This window comes from Anguilla anguilla, chromosome 1 (genome assembly GCF_013347855.1).
Source record: "Anguilla anguilla isolate fAngAng1 chromosome 1, fAngAng1.pri, whole genome shotgun sequence".
NCBI lineage: Eukaryota > Metazoa > Chordata > Actinopteri > Anguilliformes > Anguillidae > Anguilla > Anguilla anguilla.
Genome location: NC_049201.1, coordinates 65,262,331 through 65,288,749, shown reverse-complemented (window position 1 = coordinate 65,288,749; position 26,419 = coordinate 65,262,331). Strand labels below are relative to the sequence as shown.

The following is a 26,419-nucleotide window of genomic DNA, read 5'->3' as shown; positions in this document are numbered from 1 at the left end:
ACATTTCATAAAAGCATACCTTTCAAATGGATAAAAAAAATCAATTGTATGCCAAATGAGCTTCTCTAAGCTGGTCAAAAATGGGGTCTAGGCTGATTTAAGTCTATTCAATGCAAAGCCAGAAAAAAAAAATAATATATATATATATATATATATATATATATTTAATTTTTTAAAGTTTACATATACTTTCGAAAATTTGCAGTAATATAGTTTAGACATATCATCCATGTAGGTAGAATCGAAACTGGGCTCAAATTCTAGCCGTGTTTAATTAATTTAAGAAAAATCATATTAGTGTATACAGGTTTGTCTTTATTCAAGATGAACAAATTCTTTTCACTCAAACATGAACAAAACTCATTCATTGACCAAGGAACCATTGTGTCTGCAGTGTATAACAGGCTTCATCTGAAGCAAAAACCTTTCATAATAATTTGAGTACAAAGAAGAAAACTAAAGTGCATTTGTATGTCTGCAGAATACAAAAGCATACTGTGGACAGACAGAACTCAAAATTTAAGACAGGGAATCTCTCCTGGGACCTACTACAGAATTCAAAGCCAACAAATTGCCAGAGATTTCATTTGGTACACTCATCAGAGCTCATCTTCAACACCCAAACAAAACTCTCCCCAAATAACATTTTATCAACATCTAGTGACTAGTTTTCTTCCGTCATTAAAATGTTTTTTTTTCTTCTTCTAAAAAACCATACACATAGGCCTATACATTAACAGCTGTGATTCATTCATCTTATTACAATAATTATCCATGGACTTTTGGTCGGACAACAAAGTGAAGTTTGCCACCACCACCCTATAAAAGTACAACTGGAATTTAAAAAGATGGGTACTGTGTTAGAAACCAGATTTTCAATATCCATACGTAAACAAAACCTGGGTGACCATTTTGCACACTTGGAATCCAAGCTTCAGTAGTTGCTGAAAATTCAGTCTTCAAATACAAGATATCCTTATTCTGACCTACAAGATACAGCCTTTATAAATGTATATAAATATATAAAATGTAGAAAAATCACTTTTCTCTATTCCTTCAAAAAGGCCCTAAACCGTTCACTGCCAGTGCTCTGCTTATCAATAGGAGTGTAAACGTTTAAACTGATCCAACATAAAAGGTCAGTCTTTTGGAACTCTCATAAGACTAATGCTCTCTGCAGTTCAAGAGGGCAACAAGTCACTGTTGTCTGAGGACCCACAGATGTCTGAAGTGACTCTAACTGATAAAACTCAGCTGATAACTGACATGTTGGCCACAGTACACCTGGATCCAACAGGTGTGAAAATACTGCATCCCCCCTCACCCCCAGTGCAAGTCACAACTGTCTCTCAAGACAGTGAGAGTCATCTCTTCTTTTTCTGTTGCCTAAGCATCTTTCTGCGTTTGAGAATCATGTCATGCAGTCTCTCCAGCCCCTCTTTCAGACCATCTCCGATGATGGCGCACGCCGGCTGCAGGTGCCAGGGCGAGGCCGAGCCCAGCTCGCGCAGTGCCAGCAGCTTCTCGATCTCGCCCAACGCCAGCGAGTTCCTCAGGTCCTGCTTGTTGGCCACCACCAGGACGGGCACGCCTTGGTTCTCGGAGAGCCGCGCAATTTTGTGCAGCTCCGTCTTGGCCTCCTCCATCCTCTCAGCGTCCACAGAGTCCACTACGAAGATGATCCCATCCGTGCACCGCGTGTATGACTTCCAGAGGGGCCTCAGCTTCTCCTGCCCCCCGACATCCCAGAAATGAAAAGTCACCGTCCTGGAACAGCCCAGAGTCACTTTGATCTTCTCTGTATTAAATCCCTTGGTGGGCACGGTGTTAACAAACTCATTGAACTGTAGTCTGTACAATACAGTGGTTTTCCCAGCACAATCCAGACCAAGTATAGCAATGTGGAGAGACTGGAAGGATGGGAGGCTTGGGAAAATAGTGTGTTGTTCTGATAATCCATTCCCCATCTTTTAAGCCATGTATTAGGGGATAAATGCAAGAGAAGAATAAGGTCACTGTTTCAGCTAATATTCTCAACAGCTGTAACGTTACTATTCTCGGCGGATCACAGCAGTTACCTAATAACAAAACACAAAGGACATAAAATTAGCGCAGCAACAACAAAGCAACTCCAATGAATAGAGCAAGGTAATTGTTTTAGTTGGGCTGACTTCAGAGGACGAGAATTTTACCTCATCAAATGTCATTTGCATGACTAAAAATGTGTAACAACATGACCAATCAAACAACAGCAACAAGCAGATTATATGCATCTAGCTGGCCATGCTCAAGGTGTCGATGCAATGACTGAAATGCAACCTGCTTTTATTCCCTCCGGGTTATGCGCTACTGTATAGCTTACACCCATCTCCACCCTGTAAATCGAACTGTACCTTCCAACAAGAAACCCCGTCTCAAGCTGACAGTATTCCAACTGCAGCCAACCATACTGCCAACAAGCGTTTTCGTAGCAGTTTCACCTTAATTTTAGTTAGCTCATGTGTGTGATAAAGGGAAGCTAACTTACTAGCTAGCTAGTCAAGTACAACAACAGCTGTGACAGCATTCCAGCTAAAAGCAATGACGTTAAAACGAAGTCGCCAGCTAACTTGTAAACGACAGTCTAATTGCGTAACTTCACATTAGCCATCTGTCATAGCTGTTTAAATTGTCGAGATGTGCACATACACAGCTAGACATGTACTTCTACATCGTAGCCAGATACAGATATATTTTAATCTTACAAACAGAAGGTAACTATCTAGCTAACCTCAACTGTCATTTTAACGTTGACGCCCAAAAGGTCGCGGTTTACATATTGCCTGAAAACAATATCCACTCACCTACACTCTGTAAATTTGTATCAGGTCGTTTTAATGGTGGTCCCTTGTTGCCATGAAATCAATTGCTTAATCCGCTTTCCATTTGAACCCGAACCAGTTTGCACCCTTCTCGTATGCCTATACAGCAGTACTGACAATGTGGCAAAAGCTAACAAGCTAGTAGTAATGCAGCTCTAATCACCCGCAAATGCAGGTTGAGCCTTAGAATTTAAGAGAGTGCTAATTGGTTGCCTTGAGCGCTTTTCCCGTGTTTTATTGGTTTAGTAAAACGTCAATCACGTTAACCTTCATGCCACACCCACCACCTGTTGCTGTCATTTTACGAAGTTACTAGAGCGAAACTTTTACCTAGCCAAACTCTGCACGTTAACGTTGTTCTTCAAAGGTAACTACACAGTGATTTGCTAGAATGGAAGTAAACTGAGCAGTTGTCCTTTCCTACTGAAATACTGCAGGAAAATGCCATTTTAAACAAACGTCCACTTCCTAACTTTGCTATACAAAATAACTAGGCCTAACCAACTAACAGCAATGCTAAATAGCGAAAAATTCTACAATGGGTTAAATCTAACAAGCGAAATACTAAAAAACGTACTCGCCGACCAGGGTCTCGTTTCCTCGTGAATCTGTCCGCGTCCAGCCGTCCCCTAGAGATTGGAGAATGGAGAAACAGTGCCACCCTCAGTAAAGACGATTCAACGCCATCTGGATTGTTTACTTTTGAACTGATTGGTTAGGAGAATTCAATCGAGGTGGAGGCGAACCAATTTGTAGCCATGATAAACGTTAAATGAAGAACAAATTAAAACAATGTTACACTTATACTTATCAATAGCTAACACATGCATTTGATTAAGTGATCTAACATGTTTTCTATTTAGTATTTTGTCAAATGAACTACGGTCAAATTCAAATAATTAAATAAAATAAGAAAAAACAAGAAAGACGGGATCAATTTCATATACATAAACAACATATCGACAAAACTGGCCGTTTACATACAAATTAACACATCATGGGAGTTTTAGTCTAAAATGTGCAGAGCAAAAGGTTCTGAGAATCCACTACGTTGGCCTTTGTACGTTCACCACCTGGTGGTCAGGGTTGTGCATTGCGGAATAGGAAACAGTTTCCACTTCAACAATTTGAAGGCTCAAGAAGATATCGAAATCTTCGAAACGAAAACAGGTCCGTGCGTATTGTATTGTATTAACCCAAGGGAAAGGCTCTTGCCCTACTCTGCGCGAGATAAAAATATCCATAGTTAAATCAATCTTCAAATAATGTGAATGAGTTGTCAGTATAGCAACTTCATCGATGTTCCATATGAAGGCAAATAATTATTGATGTATCCGAAATGATATGAAGTAAAAATTCTACCAGCGAGTGAATGACAATTCACGTAAGCAGTAAAACCCCGCATTATAGCAGGCCTTCACTTGTAAACTTTGCCTGGCTTGACAAATTTAAACTTTCAATTGAACGTACACTATTATGCATTAAACCAGTCCATTTAAATTCAGTGGCTTATTCTATGCCTAAAACTAACCACTATACATTATTTGGCACAGTAAATAAAAAATGTAGGTGCTGGTATATGTGTACCCTCATCATCAGATATACTGTAATCCAAGAGGTCAACCGATGTTCCCAGGGCCCTGTGTTCCAAACTGAAAACAATATCTCCCATAAGCCACTAAAAACCACCTCCCCTACTCAGCTTCCAGGATGCAGTGGCTGATAGCCAACCAGTAGGACTCAATTCCTCTGTTGCCATCATTGTTCTGCCTTTTCAGCCTTACAAGTTGTCCCTCTAAATACCTCCCCTTTTGTTAAACATGCAGAGTGAAGGATGATGAACTTGAACAGTCTCATTAAGTGTCCGATGATATGCTGCACAAGGAGAAAACATTAAAATAATGACTGGGGAAATAGGAAACGGACTGATGTGATACATGCAATACGTGAAGGTCTCATTATTATTATTATTATTATTATCATCATCCATCCATCCATTTTATGATGCAAGGGCAATTTAGAGTCTCCAGTTAACCTACCTGCATGTCTTTGGACTGTCACCACCACCCTGGGTCTGATGGCATGGTCGCACAGTTTCTGCACTGTAAATGCATCTTATAGGTACTGTTGGATCCCTCCTCACCTCTTCTATAAGAGCTTGGTGGAATTAGACCCTGCTCACCATGTGTGTCTCAGGGAGCTGCTCATGTTCTTTGAGAACTTGAATATTAGGGTTACCATCCTCAACATTAAAGTAGTTTGTTGCCAGTTTTGCTCCGCAGTGTTCTCTTCAACACCGCTACTGAATGCTGTCATCTCTGATGTGATGTCGATGATATCTAAAATTGGCAGCCACTGAAATTTTTCCTTCATGGTTTCCTGGCACTTTCACTGCTTCCATGGCTATTCTCAGTTCTTGTGACTGTGAGAGTGCCAAGGCACTGAAACTTGAATGATGGCTGTTCACTTATTTTCTCTGCTATAGGTGCACAGTGGAAAAAGAGAACAAAACATATTGACAAATACAAGTCTTAGAAGTAACTGTTGTTGTGTCTGAGGTGCCTTACAGCTGAACTCTTGACCCTGTGTTGTGTTATGTTTTCTTTTAGTTCTCTAGCAGTCAGTCATAACAGGATAGGAGTGAACTGGGGAGAAAAAAAATGCTCATTTGAAGAAACAGTACAGTGTGCAGGTGGTGATTTAATAAATACAGTCAGTCAGAGAAAATTGATAATTCACACATCTTTATTGAGCCACTTGATGTTGAGAGTGTGGATAGTGCAGAGTACAGTGGTGATGAAGAGATGGAGGGGCTTTTGAGTGACTTGGCAGTTTACCAGTGAAACAGATGTACAGTGTAGCTGGCCTGATAGTCCACATAACGTGAGAAAATTAAGTGGGGGCAGAGTGGGTGGTTTTTAGTGACTTATGGGAGATATTGTTATGTATGTTGCTCATTTATAATGGTTATGTATAAGGCTAATGTTGTTCATGCCAGTGCTAATGTCAACTTTGTTAATGTTTTGTAATGTTAATACTAAGGTTGTTAATGATGCATATTAAAAAATATGCATAATTATGTAAAGTAAAAAAACAAACATTTAAACACTTTAAATGTGGGGTTTTTGGCACTGCTACCAAGTGGTGCTAACTAAGTAGGAATGCAATCGAAAAATCTAATTCCCCCATCGTGATGCATCCCAACCTAAAAACCATCCGGTGAATGTGGGGGGCTCATGCCCCTGTTTCACAATAACCAGCGGGGTCCCCTTATCACGTCCTGCCGGATCTGTTTCAATGTATGTTTTCGCTGCAGAGAGAGACAAATATCTGTCTTATTAACAAACCCAAAAACACATAAAGCTGTCCAGGTGAAAGTTAAAAGCAATAGAATGGATTATAAAATGGATGACTAAAATCCACCACAGTGGGCTCAACATGCTCATATTAAAAATACATCAATTCAGAACCTTTAACAAACATGATCAGAACTGAACATTGCAGACTGATGAGATTGCATCAGTTCCACACAATGCTTTTGCCAGAATGTCAGTGTCAGCAACTAATATGTATGGTGTATACGATAAAATGTTCTACTCAGACTGCAGATTATGGGACTTTAATTACATCGGGTTAATTCTAAATGGTGCTCTGTTCAGAATGTTGATATTATGATAAAAGAACAGTTCCAAACAAACTGTGTTTATCGTTTTGATATCAGAGTAGTGATCATATCAGCTCAGGCAAACAATGGTTCGTTTAGAATGTAGTATGTACAGTATCAATTGTTAGTCTGAGGCTGAACTTAATGATTCAGTGCAGAGGTTATTGTGCAATGAATCAAAATGTAAAGCAATATTAAATATGTTTATTTAATCTGTTGCTTTTATTAATAAAAGTTCAACATGTGGAATGGGGTTTTTGCATGTCAAATCAAAGGTGTATTGCATTTTTAAAATCACTTCCAATTAAATAGAATAAAATCCAATTAATTTATTTACTTATAAAATTAAATCCCCCACCTGATTTCCGGGATTCCGTTCTCTCAACTTCATTGGCATCTTTTCCAATCCATACAAACACCTAAAAGGAAAATTTAAAAAATCTCACAAAATGTGTACAGTATTGTAACACTTAAGGCCAACATCTGACAGTGACATTGTACCTGATCCCAGACATCTAGCAGCATTACGTCATCTTCAGCTAAATCATCCTGGGTGAATTCCCCTGGAACTTCTTCAATCTGCATAAAAAAAAAAAACCCAATATAGTTCTTAATTTTTCTATTTTTTCTTTGCTACTGTCTTTTGCTATTTTCTTTTACTCTCTATTACTCTTGCACCTGAGCAACTGCTTTAGCATTGCCTGTCACACTTTTAATGGGTTTAGCAACATGTTTTATCATCAGTAAAGAAGAGCAATTGGGAAAGAAATTGCAATTTTGGTTTGCATTTATTGTTTGAATTTTGACAGTTAGATAGCTACCTTATGCACTCACAGATGTCCTTTTGTCATGGTTCTGTGTTTGTCTGCATTTCCTTTTTTGGGCCGCCAGATGGCGGCACTTCAGTTTGTAGTTCTGTTCCTTTTTCCCTGTTTAATTGTATTATTGGTTCCAGTTATTCTATTATTGTTTTTCAGTTGTGTCTAGTTATCCCTTCCCTCTGTGGTCTGATTGTGCATTGTGCCCTCCTGTGTCTCGTCAGTGTCTTGTCTATTTAAATTATTTTCTTCCCTGACTCGGGTGCTGGATCCTTGTGTTTCTGGTTGTGTTTTCACTTGTGTGTTTCCGCATGTTATTCCTGCCTCTGTATTTCCGCCCCCGTTAGTTCCTGCCCTGCCCGAGTGCTGTTTTGCTGTTTTCTTTTTGAAGAACTTTTGAGTTTTTTGGATTTGCCCTGCGAGGCATTTTTCAGTTCCCTGCATTTGTTCCTGAGTTTTTGTTATTAAAATCTTCGTTTCATTTACCGTTTGGAGTTTTGAGTTTTTTTTCCCTCACTCTGCTTTTGGGTCCTAACCCCCCGTTCGCGTGACACCTTTAACTTCCACATGTTACAATTAACACTTTTAAAGCAGTATATTTGCTGAGGCATTGCAGCCTACAGCTTCTTTCTGGAACAACAGTGGTGCCTGTTGCATACAACCCTGTATCCTTCAGGTTTACTGCTACATCAAAACCTGACCACTTCTAATCACCTCACAGTCACATCATAATGATGAAGACATGATGTCCTACTCACAGTGAACCTCCCTGTCTTATTTGAGCAGCCGAACAGGCGTGGGGCGTGAGTGATTGTCTGTCTCTCCAGCCGCTGTGATGTCTGATATTCTTTCTTCCCGCCTAATGCTGCCCAGAAGTCAGCTGCATGAATAAAGTGGAACAACTGTAAAGACATGTATGCCTTAGAAATTATTCCTTTCTCTTTATGGGCATGACAGAGTACCGTGAGATCTCGACAAGTGAAGCACTCATTCATGCTGACACTGATTGTGAAAGTGAAAGTGGTATTTGACTACACACTCAACTTTCAAATCCATTACATCATCTTTTATCTTTATTTAAGTGTGTTGTAACATTAAGGGCAGCAATGTGGGGTAAATGGTTAGGGAACTGGGCTTGGAACCAAAGGCTGCAGGTTTGATTCCCAGTTAGGACACTGCAAGGGATCTGGGTTAATTGAGGACCAAACAGTCAGTTATTAGAAATGCTGTCATCTGTATGTAAGACATGTATGCAGTGAAGAGTGAAGATGTGTAGGCTCACCTGGCTCCTTTCCCTCTGTGACCCTGTGGGCCTGGCAGTGTAGCTGCTCACTGATGTACTTAGCGCCTTGCTCTTCCTCCTCACTTGCCCCCTTGCCCACCCACATGTACCCTTTCCCCTGTGGTAGCTTCAGCAGGTAAACATCATTGGAGTTCAGGCTTCGAGCCTCAACATCTACCTGGTTGACAAAATGTGGGTGAGACAAAAATGACTGTTCATTGCATTATACAATATCATTATCTAACCTTACGTAAAATAAAGCTAAAAAGTATTGAATTTCTCTTTTGCGATTATTGTGCTACTGTAAATCTGAAGGCTCATTTGTTGTTCAGAGCTAACCTCTGCGATGCGTGTTATTGTTGGTAGGTTACGGCGCACTTGGAAGAGGCGTGTGGGAGGTGGGGACTGCTGCCCCCCTTTGCGAGATGTTCCGTTCTTGAACACGATCAGAGGCTTTGGTTTAAACAGGCTGAGAAAATGAGAGGGCTCCTTTCCCTGAGTCACTCTGATCTGGAAGAAACAGTCATATCTGAGTGTAGTGTCTTATTCATTCATTCATTCATCCATTAATTCATTCATTCATTCATTTATGCATTCATTCATTCATTCATTCATTCATTCATTCATTCATTTATTAGACCACTATGTACTCTGTGGGAATAATGCTTAATGAATGGCTTAGGCTTAATTTTTAAAAAACAGAAAACACTATAAAGTATTCCATTAGATGTTTATGGTTTTAATAAATGTGTGTATAGAAAGACCCAATGTAATAACCACTGATTTCTAACTCAAACCCCTGTATCCAATCAAAATTGAGAAGGGACTTTCTGCATTGTTGTGGACAACCACTAGGTGACAGCATCAATCATTTTATTGCACCATAATATGGCCGTTTGTCTGGAAAGACAGGGCGTAGTCTTCATCATTCCCTTGTGTAACATTGATTTGCACTAAATATTTAACATTCTGTGATGCAGAGAGCACTGTCTCATTGATTAAGTTTCCTGTGGCTTTCTCAATTAACAATGCAAATCTTAACTAAATGTAGTTTAAGCTGTTAACAAGTATTTTAGTTTCATATTTTAGTCTTAAAATATTATCTTTCTATTACTTTTAAGACAATAGATTGCCAATGAAGTGAAACAGTTTTGCTTATCTCGATTTCGCTTGTCAAGCAAAAAGTGAGAAAGCCAGAGGCTCACCTGCACTGCTTGACTCCCTAAGGATCGGTCCAGCTGTACAGTGAGGAAGGCAGAAGCTGTAAGCTCATCCAGGGAGGCACTGGAGCCCTGCCTAAATGCAAGTTGTATGGAAATTATACTAGGGAACAGCGCTATCTGAACACAAGGCAAGGGCCACACAGGACACAGATACAACTCCCAGTGACACATGAAGATGCCATTGGGGGAGATCATCACATAACATCTAATGGAGAGCTTTATTTATCCAAAGGACATCAGCCGATATTAAAAATATTTTGTCTGTTTATGTTGCGTAGGTAACCAAAAGCATTCATATGTACCTAGTAAACAATCATGACCTGGAATGGTGTATGGTGTGTAGTAGTTATAAGAAGAATAAGTTTGGAACCAGATGGTTGTTGGTCCAAATCCTGGGTGACACAATGTTGCTATAACCTTTTGCAAGGTACATAACTGCTATGGCTTAAGCAAATATTCAGCAGTGGAGTTTTGCTGAGTGTGTGAAAAATAAGCAGAATTTATTCCTGATGAGGGTATCTGCAAATCAAATGGAAAATGTAATTATGCATTCTCAAATGGCAGACGCTTAAAAAAAGAGAAGATAAGGTGTGAGGGCTACTCACCAGGTATAGATGATTTTCCCTTTGGCATATGTGTACAAAATGATGTAACAGTCTCCACCATAGAACTGCCCATGTGTTTCTGGGTCAACTTCAACTCTCTCACCATTTTCCACTCTCCAGATCTGCAACATGTTTCAAGTATAAAAACATCATTAGCAGTATCCTAACTAATATTTACATCATGTGTTTCAATTTCATTGTGCATGCACATTATGTGTAGCAATGGTATACTGGTTTCCATTTGGGTATTTTTAGGAAGTGGGTGGCACAAATGTCAGGAAAAACCATAAAACATTAAATATGATTATTATGATTATGATGAAGATTCCAATGGTTACATTTAATTATCTTTTCCCCTCACAGATTAACATCAGAAATGTCAAGATGACTGGCAGGCTACATTACCCACCCATGTGTTTTATGCACAGAAGTCCCTGCACAAGACATACAGTAATGATTCAGTGAACTGAGGCGACTTAAAAAAAAATGCTGGCATGCTGAGAAACCAGCTTGTTTGAAGAATAGAATGAGAAGCGAACGATGAACTATTAAAAGCACAAATGGCATCCTGTTCAGTTAAAAAACTACACACAATTTTCAAAACTCTCATCCTTCCTGCTGCGCCCCTTAGCAATGTTTACGGTAGCCTAATGCCTAAATTATTTAATAATTCAGTGATATAGCTGCCCTGCATTTTGATGATATTGCACAATACTTTGTTTTGCTTAAGAATAAAAATTGCAACTTGAAAACTTTATTTAGGTTGTGGAAAGTCAAAGAAACATTTTTATTTTCCCCTGCTTTGGACCTCACAAAAGCCTAAGGGCCATGTTTTGCTGACAACAGTACCAGCAATGCACTGGGGTACTAATGGAACTGCTTCGCAAACCAGGTGTTTTTTTTGCCTTCACCTGGTTTAGAGATTGTGTGGTCTGCAATGAAGGCATTTGAGTTGGGAAGTGCAATAGTGTGTGTCAATAAAAACAGTTGCCACTGTGCTACATTGAAGAATTGTTTGTTCAGCAGTCCGAGACATTCTGGAGAATTGCACTTCAATAGGTTAATTTGGTTGTCACTCTATTGTACTTTTAGCAGTATTTATAAAGAGTGATTGCCACAAATTACTTTGTTAGCTACAATCTATTTTTATGGCTGTATATTTTACTGAAACACCTTGCTCAATGGAAGCTGGGATGCTGGCCAACAGCCTTTGTTACAAGCCCGGTTCCCTAGCCATTATAAGGCACTACTGCCCCAGGGTAGATTTATGTTCAAGTTGAATAAGCAAGGATCCGTCTGTGGTAGGAACTTAGAGGAGCCGGTGGTTTGTTTGTGTAAGACCTGGTTTAACTAAACATTTGAAAAACAACGTTAGATGACTGTAAACTCAGGAATACACTCCTGGAGAATTTTCAACGAACCGTGTTACTGATCACTCAGTGACCACTTTATTAGGTACACTTATCTTGTACTAGGTAGGACCACCTTCTGCCTCCAGAACAGCCTGAATCTTTTGTGGCATTGATTCAGCCAGTTGCTGGCAACATTACTTCGGGATTTTAGTCTGTGCTGACTCAATTGCATTCTGTTGATTTTTCTGCCACACTTTCATGTTGTGAACTTCTCATTCTGCCTCCTCCCAAAGGTGCTCTTTTGGATTGAGATCTGGGGACTGTGCCAGCCACTGGTGGAGTCACTGTCATGTTTCTGGAACCTGGGATGGTCATGGTCAGCAACAATGCCTAGGTATGCTGTGGCATTCAATTGATGCTCAGTTGGTATTGAGGAGCCTAATGTGTGCCAAGAAAACATTCCCACACTTTACACTACCACCAGCAACCTACACCATTGACACAAGGCTGGTTTGATCCATGGATTCATGCTGTTTATGACAAATTGTGACTCTATCATCTGCTTGTCTCAGCAGAAATTGAGATTTGTCAGACAAGGAAACATTTTTCAAATCTTCAATCATACCGTTTTGCTGTTCATGTGCCCAATGTAGCCTAATTTTCCTGTTCTTAGCTGACAGGAGTGGAATCTGGTGTGGTCTTCTGCTATAGCCCAACTGCTTCAAGGTTCCATGTGTTGAGAGTTCTGATATTCCCATCAGCACACCACTGTTCTGAACAGCTGTTGTTTGTGCTTTTGTGTCCTTTCTGTTAGCTTGAACGAATCTGCCCACCCTCTACTGACCTCTCTCATTAACCTCTCTCAAGGTGTTTTTGCTTAGAGAACTGGATGTTTTTTTCCCCCACACCATTCACTGTTCTACCATTCATCAACTCTAGAGACTGAAGGCACGAACAATCATTCCATAGCCAAAGTTGCTTAGATCATGAATCTTGGCTATTGTAATGTTTGTTGGAACAACATCAAGGCCTTATTGACTTGCAGCCACATGATTCACTGTTTGGAGGACCAGGCTATTATGTTAATGAGCAGGTGTGCCTAATAGAAGCCTTATAATCATGTGAACAAATTTTGTTCTTAATATTTGTGTATTCATGAAAATATTTTTCACACTGCCTGAAAAAAAAAAAAAATTTTCAGAAATACTTCAGCTGCATGTTTCTTGGAAAAAAAAACATTTTCTGATTTTCTGTCATTTAACAAGCTCAATATGGCAACCCATTGCCTGTTTAATGGCAGACATGCTTAATTACCTGTGTGTCTCCTGTTCCATTATCCACCATATTGTATTGGGCTGCCATTTGTTGGGATTGATGGAGTTTGGAGGCGTCAAATGGTTCTTGCTGGATCCGAGCAATTCTCTCTGTGACAAACACTTTCCCAAGTCCCTCACTTTGGTCTTTATCCTTCCAGTTTTGGAAGAACTGTTTGAAGATTGGAGTTTCACCTCCATCTGGAAGAACTTGAATCTAGAAGTTAGGCATGATAATTTAGGCTTATTTATCTGCTGTATTTATTGATTTTAGTATTTTTCACAAAACCATCCAGTATTTTTAGATGGCAGCAAAGACCCCAGCAAACATGTCATTTGGAGCTAATATGAATATGATTAACCTGGGTGTTCTGTGGGTAGCCCATCTGTCTTATGAAGCTTTCAGCTGTTTTCATTGCTTCCTTCCTCTCACTCTTGTTAGCATTCCTGCCTTAAAGGGATGAAGTTGACCATATGACAGGAAAATGGATATGAGGAAATGACAGAATAGCTAACAACACTAATAGATAACAACACTTGAAGCAGCATTGCATGACATCACTTTACATATAGTTCTGCCACTTTTGTTTCAGTAAATAATTCTGTCAGCACACAGAAATTACTCCTGATTGCGGATACTGGTAAGGCTTGAGTGTAGTACTAACCTTTCCATACAAATATCATTCTGCTCTTTCCGTGATCAAGAATGAAGCACTCGTCAGACAGGAGAAGGCTCTGACAGAAGGGATTCTCCTCGGACACCACAGACACCTGCATGGTCCCTGTTGCATCTGATACCTGTAATCAGAAATGGTAATACTCTGTGCCATCCAGAAGCTTAATTCTCTAATGCAGGTTGATTGCAAACTTTGTGTCTGGGTGTTTGTGTGCCGACATGCGTGCCTCCATACCATGTAAAGTTTGGCCATTTTACGATTGGATATGTCTGCAATGGCGTCATCCTCATTATCCCCATCTGGAAGATCTGGTTTTTTACCCAGGACCTGCGAGACAACATAAGTATATTAAAAATATGGCAACAGAACATACTGTCTATCTGGCACCGTGTATCTGGTGGTGCAACGAGCAGCAATGTTCAGCAGAATAACATCGCTATGTAATTTGATACCACATTATGAAAGATGCAATGTCTTTCATACCATAGTGTCACAGGGAGACAGAAACAATACATTATTGGGCTGTGACCTAAAATATATGATTGCATTTAACACTTGGATCATCATTTTAGATAAAGGCAATTTAATTTTTTTTTTTTTTTCCTAACACATATATTATTCAGTTTGACATCAGTAAAAATTAGTTGATAATACAACTACATCTTTTTAAAAACTTTTTCAGAGGTTGGAGAAAACAAGTTTGATTAGTAATAAATCAGGTAGAATGCTTAGAATATTTAGAATATTTACACAGCAATGAGCAGCCAACCACAAATGTAGTTGTCACTGTAAAGGTGTTGTGTAACGTCCTTTGTAGAACTTCATATTGCAAAGAAAATGATATTATGGCTATATATTGTGAATGACTTTGTTAAGGGGAGAAGCTAAACATTTTGGAGTATTATCTGACCCTCCCATACCTCACCACATGGACGGTTTGTAACTGACACCATCAAGGTGAGGAAGGCAGTGTTCTTCTGGTGAGGTGATGGAAGTGTTTTCACAGTATCTGCAAACACACTGTGTTTGTCCTTTTTGCAAAGGACTGCTTCAGACAGACTGAAGCAGTGCTCACCTCACTGCCCTGCTGGCAGAGAGGTGTTGTCTACTTGAAGGGGACTATGTGATATGCCCGAGAGAGCTGGGATTAGTGGAGGGAAAGTTATATGTAATTTAATAAACAGGAGACATACTGTTCACTGTTGTATATTCAAGCTAACATATGACCACGTGAGTAAATGAGTCACCTCAGTGGAGTTCCAGGAAAAATAGGCCTCAACCTTTTTATTTAGTTATATTGCCTCATGGTCATAATGTCTGAGACTGTTTCTTATACATGCTGAAATAAATTATATCAAGGTTGTGGAAATTATATGAAAAGTTAGCATGACTGCCAGGCTATCACAAGGAAAGAAATCTAACACAAACAGTTAATTAGGAATAGAGAGATTATGCACACTGTTTACTTATTCACAACTGTCAGACAGCCTGGGATTAACATCAAAACGAAACTCGTTTCACCAGTTAGCCTGGATGCATGTGCACAAACACGTATATGAAAAGGCACGTAAAAAAAAACCTTGGCTGACAGAAATTTCCCAGGATATAAATATATTGTATAATTTGCTTTGCCCGTTTTATATTTAATATATATATATATAAGTATATTCTGCAGAATAAGGTTGCCCTGCGTTTTTGCATATGTATAAGTGTTTTTACTGTATAGCTTTTGATGGGAGTTCCCTCTAGAATAAATACCTGAGATTATTTTCAGTTCAGTGTTATTTTCATTTAATGTCAAAACAACTACATTTCCAATAAGCACAAAGGTACTCTCTATATTGGAAAATATTACAAATCACAATTTAAACAATGAAAAGTGAAAAATATAAATACATGTTTTAATGAACAGCATGCATTTATATGTTAAGTATGAAATGTCTTGTTATGGCTGCAATTAAATTTTCTCTCTGAGGTGGGGTTAAGCCATATCCTCAACCCATAAATGATCAATGAACTAATATTTTATGGCAGATGTGAGGAAGAACACAATTTGTACTGTATTAATGTTTACACTATGAAATATGCCTCATGGGCTAATGCATTTATGAAGTGAAAGAAGACCAATAATACCTCATACTAATGGAGAATTCATCACATTATATGTCAGAATTAGGCCCTCAACCTATAGTACATCCATTCATTATCTATACCCTCTTATCCTGAGCAGGGTCATGGGGGGTGCTGGAGCCTATCCCAGCGTGCATTGGGCGAGAGGCAGGATTACACCCTGGAGAAGCCGCCAATCTATTGCAGGGCACACACACCATTCACTCACACACTCATCCATATCGGCAATTTAGGGTCTCCAATTAGCCTACCTGCATGTCTTTGGACTGTGGGAGGAAACATGCAAACTCCACACAGAAAGGCCCCAAGCCAAGATTCAAACCCACAACCTTCTTGCTGTGAGGCAACAGTGCTACCCACTGCACCACCGTTCCACCGCTATAGTACATTGTGATAATATTTATTTTATGTAATGAAGGCTAATATGCCAATTATTTTCTTTCTGCAGTTTTTTTACAGTGTGAAAGGACAGAATTACTCCATGTATCATTGTTACCATCATCTGCATCATATCATATTCAGTGGCTACCCTGGCACATGTACTGAGCAATATTTTGAACATTCATGCAATCAAAAATATAATAAAGAAAAGTGTGTTTGACTTTGTTACCTTTATCATGCCCTCTGGTTCCCTGTCTTCCTCCACCACTATGAGCTTAGCTCTCCCGTTACGCTCATTGTCACGGATACTGGTTGCCACTTGTGCAGCCTTCAACCTCTCAAACTTGTTGCAGTTGGAGCCACACCACTGATATATCACCTGCACAGAGAAGAAATTGTTGCCTGATTTCTCAGTTTCATGTCCCTGCAGTTACCTTGTATGTAGTTTCAGTTGTTCAACAGTGTTACAGCAATTCATTCAGTATATTTGGTATATTATATATTATTTCAGCCTACATCAAATGAACATGGTGAGGAATATACATTTAAACTGTGAAGTAATATTTAATATAATGTATATCTATATACTATAATTACTATAATAAAACAGGAAACAGATTACATTTAGCTCTCCTGTATATTGATTTGAACGGCCTTTCAAAGGCCAACATGCAGTGGCATCAAAAATATTTGTGTTTATAGACTTTTGAAGATCCTGAGATTATCATATGCAGAAATAACAAGCCATCGCAAATAATTTAATATTGTGCACTATGCATTACCATAATGTACACTGGCTGAGAAAATACATGCCTGAGAATAGCTGTCACGCAAAACCTTATTGAATGAGGGAGTTTAACCTTCATAGACACCCAACACCTGAGGTGAATAATACTAAGCCACACAAATACACCTTAAAAATACACAGTTCTTGTGTATAGAAGGAATAATTTTGTTTGCTGTGACAAAACCGTGCTGAAAATTTCCCTAATAATACAGTACTTCAGGTTTATATAAACCAGCAGAATGCAGATTAGTTTCAGTCCAAATAGTTTTGTGGTCTACCATAATGTATTCTGAATATTTGCTGTCTACTTCTAATTTCAAGGGAAAGAAATTACACGGTAAGGTGAGCAAGATATATATAACACCGTGCTTAACAAGATAGCACTAAATTTTAGACGTATTAGTCCAGATGATATTTAATATGCAAACCAGATGTAAATAAGTATTCCTACCTTTTACAGTTTTCCTGATTTTCAAAAAGCATTCAGCTATGTAAGGACAAGCATTTGTCCCCTGTCTGTACAGCAGTTTGGCATGTCAATACAATATCCCTATCTATCTTTTGCATTTAAGTTGAAAGGGAGTATATGCAACCATATTCATATTTCCCTGTCTCACACTTGGTGAAATCTTTGTTGGAATTATGTTACAATGACAAATTAAAAAGCTGGTGTAGCAGAGTATGTCAGAAGGTATGATTTATAAGTGGCAAAAATGAATAAAGCCGTACTTGAACTGATTATTATCACCATAAACATAGGCAAGATCATGTGTATTAAATTAACTGAATTCTTCCTTTATAAAAGGTTTGGTCCTTACTGCCCCCAGATCCACAATGAAGCAGTCTCCCTTGTTGAAGCTGGACCATGCGAGCGGCACCTCTGTCGCCCTCACCACCCGTCTGCCCTTAATATGGAAGAGCCTCTCTGCTGTCAGGTCATTGGTGATCACATGGTGGAATCCGGAGGCCACACCTCCTGCCTAAGGGAGAAAACACATATCTCAATTCACATGAACTTTACCCACTCCTCTCATGCATTGTGTTCCCTCCTGCCTGAGGCACATGCTGACCAATCAAAGCTAAGATGTGTCTCACTGCGGGAAAATGGCTCAACTAATTGTTTGTAATTCAAAATCTGAGCCTGGGATAGTTTGCCTTCTGTGTCATTATAGGTTCATTAGACTTGATGAGTTGAAAATCAGTAAACCCAGCTGAGATAAAGATGCAATTAATTAACAGGAACATGCATGTGAATTAAAGACTGATGAAATAATACAATATTTGGGGGTGCTGGGTGGCTCATGCTGCTAACAGTCTGTTCTGCTGTGTGGAATGGCCACGCGGTCTTGTCCAGTATCCATGCCAGTGGCCAGCAAGCCCCGCAGTGCAAATTTTACTGTAGCATTGCATGGGGTGGGTGGGATTCCATCGCAAACCAGAGAGACATTATGGTCCGTCAGGCACCAAAGGTCTACCTGGACAAGCTAAACATGAATCATCCTGCAAGTTTAACTGGTGGATTGCAGAGTGAAGAGAAGCTAAACTTTTCTTTCACATCAAGTCTTTTACAGGATGACCAGTCTTTATCCTTGGTGTGAATACTGTCACACTAATTTTGAGCAGGATTTCCAGCAGTCATAACTGCATAGCATGAGAGTGGCTGAATACCTTGTACTTGATTCCACCCTTAAAGTAACCGGTGAAGGAGGTGGACTCAGCCCCTTGAACTTCTCTGTACTGGACAGGTTTTCCTCCCAGGTAGTCATCCATTTGCACAGTGAATATGGCTGCGGAGGTGCTCTCATCTTGACTGCACTCCTTACCTGCTCACACAAGTGTAAGACAGGTATAAACGCATTGAGTGAATGGCAGTCCACAATGAGAAACTTCTGAAGTCAAAATGAATCTGAAATCCTTTCATATGTCTTCACATCTGGTTCAGTCTTTTATGCTATTCTTCAGCATGTTTTTGTTTTACTTTGTTATTAGAATGTGCATGGAAATATGGCATTAACACCTTGTTCTCTGAGTAAATAACCCATTATGTTTTAAGCCAATGTTTTTGCAAAATATTTGTGTATTTAATATGATTCAGAAAGAAGTGTATTCTAGTCTGGGCAGTGCTGATTCGACACCTGCTAGTGATACCACATGCTGTGCAATAGTTAATATTCATACATTTTTAATATGCTGTGCGCTATAAATGCTTTTAAGGGCAAAAGGACAATGCATTACATCCATTTGCCTTAACTTCCCTAACAGCTTTCGAGAATACAAGGACTAGGCAATATCCTTGAGTTATTGATCATGCTAAGACAAGAAGTTAATCAATAGAGGTATAAAATATTCAGATGTGGCTTAAGTGAAAAGAGTACCTGTTTCTTGTATTTAAAGATACATTTGATACTTCGCATTTTTACGTTTAAACATATCCCCATGTTCATAAATCAGGAAACATCACATAACACATTACATGAGCAGAAAATAAATATTTTCCCCAAAGATTTAATTTCATACATGATACCTTACCATCTGTACAATAAAAACCTTTTGTTACAGTTTCCGTGGTTTCACTTGATAATTTTGCAACCAATAAATAATTCAAAAACATATTTTACTCACCCAGCCAGAAGTGCAGGTTATAGAAATAAGTTTCTTTCTGTTTGACTGTATGGAGAATGAGATAGGCATCCCCCACATAGAAGTTACCATGGAGAATCTCAGGTACCAGTACCAGCTCCATGTTTTCAATTCTCCAGACTTGGAGTCCAGCAGACTTCCCTGCTCTCTCAAACTCTTTGTGGCTCAGTGCCATTTCTACCTGTTTCGTACGACCAAATGTCTGAACACTTTGGAAAGAGGGCTTCACTGTGCAATGTGAGGCAAACACTGTGCAGTTCTCTCTTTATAGTGAGAGGCGAACCAGCAGCAACTGCCTGCAGTACTCTTCGCTCCGACCTAAATGGGTGTGTCCATAAATATGCTCACACTTAAGCTCACAAACGCTTGCATTCGAGCAAATATGCTGAAACACGCACTCACACACACACGCAGACACACCTACACACACGTCTACAAGCACACACACACAAACCACTGTCGTGAGGAAAAAAGCAAAAAATTGTCAAGTGCTTCTTCCGTGACAGCTGTCACTGTGTGTGACTTATCATAACTTCTGACCTAGCCTATGCTTACTGTGCGAACTGAACTTAATGTTTTCATGGCCATGGATAACTGTTGCATAATGAGGACTGTACCTTATCGGACCTGTGTTTTGTAGTTGTTCCAACGACCTTTGATATGCATTCATTGGATAAAAGCATCCGCCAAATAAATGTAATGTAATGTATGACCAGTACAGATAGCCATGGTGATTGGAAGAAGCAATCATGCCAGAAAGGGAAGAGAGATCTGCCTGGGGTATACAGGTTGAAGAGAGATTGGAGTTATGATGGAACAATTCCATACACTGCCCTGCAAGCTAGCACCAAAGTTTTAATGTGCAATATTACAATATGAAAACTCTACTGCATCCATTTACTGTTGAACATTCCTGTTCAAAAATAATTTATATACTCTCTAATCAAGAAAATTAACTATTTTACTGAGGAAATTTTAGATTCAGAAGATACAAAAATGTAAAAAATATTACAATTAATGTATTCATGATGATAAAATGCCTGAAAATAATGAAATCAAACCCCTGTTAAAGCCTCACATTACAAGCACCCTAACACTACGGAAAAAGCCCCCATACATTTGACCTCAGGGATTTTCTAACAAGGGAGAGACATCTGTGAAAGGGAGAGACATCTGTGCAAAGCATTTCTCTGGCCTGTGCAAATGTTTTATAGATAACAACTTAATGAAGTCTCTGTACATGGAAACATCTTTCATTATTCATCACGTTGCTATTGAAATAATGTGTTGGTGCATCCTTTTCCGGTTCTTCTTTTGTGTTGTAAAGTGAAAGAAAAACATTTCTGAAGAAGAATAAGAAGGTGCACCGCCTGAAAATGTAAACTGCACTTTAAACACTGTTACAACTAATGGATAGACAAATAAGAGGATGATAAGAAATGATAAGGTGAATTACATGATAAAGAGTAAAAACTGCAGATAGTGAAAATGTTCTTTAACCCTTTGCTCTGTATCCTTTAACATCTGAGCAATATGTTTTTTTATTCACATTTTCCAAACAGTATTATGAACAGTTAACTCTCTTACAAACCAAAGAGGTCCTCATTCCAGGCCCTAGCTATCATTAAGAAGGTGTTAAAAGAATGACTCCACCCACACCTGGAAGAAGAAATATTGACTTAGTGAGGAGGGAGATGTTATTTTATGTAAGTGTATTGTACACATTGCTTCAGTGGTGCATATACTAGTTCAGCAAGGATCTTGTGGTAATGTCCATGCAGATGGCTGGGTCTTTGGGCAGATGCTGCTGACACAGGCTAATATAGTGTCCAGCCCCCTGCTGGCTTCCAGTTCGACCATTAGCTCAAAGTCATAGTCATTGCTCTCCTATCATCGTTTGTAATTTACCTTGCGGGAGAACTGGCCAGCCTGAAAGCATCATGCCTTATACCAAAAGAGAAACACATACAGCAGTCTTTTGTATGGATGGTGACAGCAACCACCACTTCTGATTTAACCCCAGGTTCTCCAACAACCAAGGGAAGAGCACTGGACCAATGTGTGCACATGAAATAATATGTGATTGGGGAGATATTCGTTCACACCATCAAAATCCAGAGCAAAAAACACACCTTTTCTTTCACTTCCATTACCTTGTTTGCAGTCTTACTGCAGGCACTTACTGCAGGCACAGCTCCCAATCTGGTTAAACCAGTCTATAAAACCCTTGGTTAGCAAGTTTAAGTTAGCAAGAAAAAGGGAGAAGCACTACCTTGCTGCAGTTTCTGAGAAAAGTTGTATTCACTTCACTTTGAAATTAAGAATATATAGTCCACTGTGAAGGATAACATAAGCTTTTCATGGCTGGCCACGCTTACCCAACATAAACTATTCCTGAATGAGCATTCAGTTATTTCTGTATGTCTTCATTTGCAGCCAAAATCAATGTACCCAATGTGCAGGTGCATAGAGACTCAGTTGTTCTTCCAGGAGTCGGTGAGTTTCTCCTCCACTCTGTCCATGAAAGCACTGTGCACCCCTCTCCTCCGTCTGTGTCTCTGTGAACCAGGAAGTGTCACACTGAGGAACTGCCCTCAACAACCCCTTGCCATTTTTCATTTTTACAACACCACATCCTGTCCTTCATCATGGCACATGATGATTTTATGATGTAGTCAATAACTGCATGCAACAGGAGAAACAGTACACTGGTGAAGTACTGAGGAAACGAATGAAATCCTTACTATGAACATAACATTTTGGTTCAATAAAATCATTGAAATGAATGCTTTTAGCATAATCTTTTCTAGTATCCTGTAGAGGGCAGTCTTGGCTTATTTTGAATTGTAGACAGACAACACCCTTCAAAATGGGATATAAAAACTTATTTGAGATGAAAATAATCTTAGGATAATACACTATGTAGTGTGTCACAGCAACAAGCAAATGTATCTAGTTTGTAAACTTTGCAGTGGCACTAAGTGGTCCACTCACTGAGTAGGAGGCTGACTTTGGGGGCCAAGGTATGCTGGGTAAGATCAGCTGGGAGTCCCATTTGGGCTCTGCTGGTTTAAAGGTGTCAAACTGCTTCATTGTTGCCCTCTGATGAATCTCCTCCCTGGGTGTGGTCCCTCCAACTTGATAAAGATCATTCGTAGTAAGACAATTGCAGGCATAATGTAGCCAACATGTACATAGTCTATAGTATATACAAATGTATAAATATATAATCATATTGAGCGAACTCATGATAAGCGTATGTGCCCAAGAGAGCAGCGACTTCATACACGTAATCAGCAAATAGGCTTTTGCAATAAAAAGCAACAGCATAATAACGGGAAAAGCAACAAAAAAAAAGTCAAAAAAAGAAAATGATTATCACATATGGAATTTTGTAGCTGACTGTAGATTATTGGATCATTTTATATGAACGTTTGACTGTGTTTTGTTGTAATACTTTCAAGTAAATAAAATTCAGTGAAACTCACAGAGCAAAATTAATGATATAATGATAAATGAATACATGCTTATACTCAAGTGCAGAGATTTGAAGATCAGATTGCCAGGATCCCTTTTCTGGGTGGTCACCATATCTGGCATGTTATCAGCATACTGAAATTGTAAAACAAGGTGTAACATGTAATTACTAATGTGGCATTACATTATATGATAATTCCTTCCTTTTCATTTCAGATTGTTTATCTAGTTATTCCCGTCAGATTAGATTCAAGCCTCTTTGAGGTTTTCGGAGTGAGAAATAAATAAAAAAATGAATGAAATGGGGAATAATGTCTGAAACACACACGTGATATGATGCATGATACATTTGATAACTTTGCATTTAAAAATGAGATTTTTATAGCTAAAAGAATTTTTTTTTTCAACCAAAGTCTTACCTGTCTGAAATCATAAGGTTTGGGGTCACTGTAGGCCGTAGAAGGATATTTGCCTTTTTTTACAAAAGCCAGCTTGGATTCTAGCCCACCGGGTGGTTGGTATCGCAGGGTGAATGCTGGCAGTTCTCTGCTCTGACTAATTTCAGGTAAAACTATCTGGGCCGGCCTCTTGACCCTGAAAAGCATCTCCTGTGAGTCAGATATGAATAAGGGCGGGCTCCTGTTTTCTTTCTTTTTCCGAGGCAGATGCAGATGGCTGTAAAGCTTTGGGGAGAAATCGGGTGCTTTAACCGCCCACACATCGGTGTCCTTTGCCTTTTCAAGATGAACAAACCCTCTGCTCCGTACAGAAGCCAAGTCTCGACTTGCTGAGAATATTGTCTTTTTCTCAAAGCACACAGATGCTGGGGAGTACAAGTTCTGGTCTGAATTCATCATTTAGGCTTTTCCACATTCTCCGTTCATGGACACAAAGGCCCTCCTGCAAAGAATAATGTGTATCGACAATGTAATTAATGATGATAATGACTTTATGAAATGAATCAGATGTGCAGAAAATGACCCAGATACAAATATTTTGAAAGACATTAAGATATATATTTTTTATAAATACACAAATGGTAAGGAACTACTGTATATTCTATATAAAACAAAACCATTGTGTCTGTGTATGGAAAATTAAATAATGAAATGCTGAAATTTAAACAAAAAATATTCAATTTTTAGGATATGCATTGTCCATCCTCATATTTTTGCAGTGAAGTTGCATTCACTTAACTCATTTCATTTCATGGTGTAATGCAATACCTTCAGGGAGCTTCTGCTAACAAAATAGCCAAATTTAAAATTAAAACCATTTACACATTAATTAGAGACAAGCACTAACATTTAGTGATCTTGCTAATAACTGCAATATCACATTTAGCAGGAATATATGCTTAACGCAGCTTCATTTTGCTGTAAATTACATCACTGCTTTTCATAGTTGAGGTACAAAAAGCAGTGAATCCTTTTAGCCTCAGAGGCCACCATTTTAAGGCTGTCAAACAAAAATCTGCAGCACTTATAACTATTTCAACTCACCTGTCACAGAGACCACCGTCATATGTCCAAGAGAGGTCAAGAGAGAAGTGCTTCCATCCAACACTGTTTTATCGTACTTGAAGGAACAGGCCTCAGAGAAGTTGTTCAATCCAATAAAGCCTGGTTGCTAAGTGACGGACTCTTGTGACTTTACATAAAGAGTAAGTATGAGGACGGAGCACAGCACACAGTTTGAGAGTAAACAAATGTCTTGGCAACTAAGGAACAATGAACTCCACACAACAACACACGCACACACTCAAAGAGAGAGTGTGTGTGAGCGAGAGAGAGAAAGAGAGAAGGTGAAAGAGAAAATGAGTGTGTGTGTGTGTGTGTGTGTGTGTGTGAGAGAGAGAGAGAGAGAGAGAGAGATGGTGATTGAATGCTCCAAACTACCAAACTATGTTGTGACACATTTTATTACAAGTTTTTTTTTTTTTTTATGAAAGAAAATGTATTTATGTTGACTGATTCAACATCATCGATTGATGGCCATTACTTTAGAAAGAAGATGAATATTACAATTTTATTATTATTTAGCCATAGTAATAATAACTGTCTCTAATCTTATGTAGGGTGATCATATATTGTATTTCAAAAAAGAGGACGGGGCAGACAGCCATTGTAAACATAATACTAGGCAAATAGTCCAGCAAAACCTAACCATAAATTTTTCGGAATTCTGCTTAGAGGGATATTTTTGGTCCAAAAATGAAGAAATGTCCAGAAAAAAACATCTGATCAGCCTATTCTTATCAAGCATTCTAGATTACAATGGGTCCTCCTAAAGTGGTCAAAGTTGGTCAAAGTTAAGGAGTCAGTCGTACTAATAATGCCAAACAGGCAATTTTGTGAAACAACCACTAGATGGTACTATTATATTTGTAATTTGTGCTGTCTATTTTAAATAAAATCTACAATAAAACAATGAAGATAGGGCATCGGTGCAGGAGAGATTTTTGAAGTGGGGGGGACCAAACTGTGAGCAAAAGAAAGGCCTCAACTTTTAAGCTTATCGAACTACCCCGATCCGGGGGCACGGATAGGGGTCCCTATGAAGCTGGGGGCGACGTATCCCCCCGCCTCCCCCGCCATCTGCGCCCCTGAGATAGGGTGACTGGAATTAATCATCTTCTTAGGTGTAGTTATATAATCTTCTTAATTATATTAAATCCAACAAAATTGTCTTTTTGTTTCTATTTTTCCTTTTTGGGCCCCCAGTTGGCGGCACTTGTCAGTTTTTATATTTCTGTTCATTCCCTCATTGGTTTCCCGTGTTAATTGTATTATTGTTTTCCATTATTGTCTCATTATTTAATCATCATCCCCACCTGCCTCTCATTATCCCTTCCCTCTCGTTTGATTATGTATTGAGTTCACCTGTGTCTTGTCTATTTAAGTTCCTTGTCCCCTTGACTTGGGTGCTGGTTCCTTGTGTTTGTTTCTGACTGTATGTATCTGCCCGCTTTGGTCCTTCATGTGAGTGTTTGTGCTTGTGTTTCTGCCTGTGTACTCTGCCTGCCTGTGTTCTGCCCTGCCCGTGTTTTGAGTTCCTCTTGTTTTCTGTTCTTAGATATTTTGGAGTTTGTGTTTTTGCCCCTCGTGGCCTTTTGTTTGTTCCCTGTTTATAATTTAGTAAAGTCTTTGTTTGAATTTTCCTTTTGGAGACTCCTGTGTTTTTTACTCTGCGCCTGTGTCCAACCGCCT

At 39.1% G+C, this 26,419-nt stretch overlaps 3 protein-coding genes across 8 annotated transcripts; all 3 read right to left on the bottom strand.

Moving 5' to 3' along the window:
• Positions 1-294: 294 nt before the first annotated feature.
• On the bottom strand, positions 295-3,589 carry LOC118206721 (ADP-ribosylation factor-like protein 4A). Of its 3 annotated transcripts, none has more exons than XM_035379865.1 (2): positions 3,439-3,589; positions 295-2,078 (listed from the first exon to the last, which is right to left on the bottom strand). In XM_035379865.1, exon 2 carries the CDS (start codon positions 1,965-1,967, stop codon positions 1,365-1,367), a length of 603 nt encoding a protein of 200 aa, XP_035235756.1. In that variant the 5' UTR covers positions 1,968-2,078; positions 3,439-3,589; the 3' UTR covers positions 295-1,364. The 3 variants fall into 3 exon arrangements, with proteins under 3 accessions (XP_035235756.1, XP_035235836.1, XP_035235675.1); XM_035379945.1 differs by lacking the exon at positions 3,439-3,589 and adding an exon at positions 2,848-3,362; XM_035379784.1 differs by lacking the exon at positions 3,439-3,589 and adding an exon at positions 2,844-3,359.
• Positions 3,590-5,588: 1,999 nt separating this feature from the next.
• On the bottom strand, positions 5,589-21,914 carry scin (scinderin). The gene is made up of 16 exons (XM_035411668.1): positions 19,716-21,914; positions 18,762-18,916; positions 17,912-18,073; positions 16,536-16,685; positions 14,030-14,122; positions 13,784-13,916; positions 13,481-13,569; positions 13,120-13,335; positions 10,454-10,575; positions 9,831-9,921; positions 8,965-9,135; positions 8,626-8,803; positions 8,102-8,223; positions 7,027-7,104; positions 6,884-6,944; positions 5,589-6,171 (listed from the first exon to the last, which is right to left on the bottom strand). The coding sequence occupies exons 1-16, from the start codon at positions 19,906-19,908 to the stop codon at positions 6,038-6,040; spliced, it is 2,148 nt and encodes a 715-aa protein (XP_035267559.1). The 5' UTR covers positions 19,909-21,914; the 3' UTR covers positions 5,589-6,037.
• A 6-nt stretch (positions 21,915-21,920) lies between these two features.
• On the bottom strand, positions 21,921-24,882 carry si:dkey-30e9.6. Of its 4 annotated transcripts, none has more exons than XR_004764660.1 (5): positions 24,713-24,881; positions 23,630-24,110; positions 23,257-23,345; positions 22,728-22,870; positions 21,921-22,291 (listed from the first exon to the last, which is right to left on the bottom strand). XR_004764660.1 is itself a non-coding variant. In XM_035411796.1 (5 exons), the coding sequence occupies exons 2-5, from the start codon at positions 24,065-24,067 to the stop codon at positions 22,208-22,210; spliced, it is 789 nt and encodes a 262-aa protein (XP_035267687.1). In that variant the 5' UTR covers positions 24,068-24,110; positions 24,713-24,882; the 3' UTR covers positions 21,921-22,207. The 4 variants fall into 4 exon arrangements, 3 of the variants coding, with proteins under 3 accessions (XP_035267687.1, XP_035267773.1, XP_035267832.1); XM_035411796.1 differs by having other exon boundaries at positions 23,222-23,345; positions 24,713-24,882; XM_035411882.1 differs by having other exon boundaries at positions 23,261-23,345.
• Between the last annotated feature and the right edge of the window lie 1,537 nt (positions 24,883-26,419).

Coding starts and splice junctions, on each gene's coding strand:
- si:dkey-30e9.6 (XM_035411796.1), bottom strand. CDS start 24,067: ATGATGAATTCAGACCAGAACTTGTACTCCCCAGCATCTGTGTGCTTT. Junction 23,346..23,629: donor AACCTTATGATTTCAGACAG/GTAAGACTTTGG, acceptor TTACAATTTCAG/TATGCTGATAACATGCCAGA. Junction 22,871..23,221: donor TATATCATTAATTTTGCTCT/GTGAGTTTCACT, acceptor ATCTTTATCAAG/TTGGAGGGACCACACCCAGG.
- scin (XM_035411668.1), bottom strand. CDS start 19,908: ATGGCACTGAGCCACAAAGAGTTTGAGAGAGCAGGGAAGTCTGCTGGA. Junction 13,570..13,783: donor AATGATATTTGTATGGAAAG/GTTAGTACTACA, acceptor CATCCCTTTAAG/GCAGGAATGCTAACAAGAGT. Junction 9,922..10,453: donor GGGAAAATCATCTATACCTG/GTGAGTAGCCCT, acceptor ACTTGCATTTAG/GCAGGGCTCCAGTGCCTCCC.
- LOC118206721 (XM_035379865.1), bottom strand. CDS start 1,967: ATGGGGAATGGATTATCAGAACAACACACTATTTTCCCAAGCCTCCCA.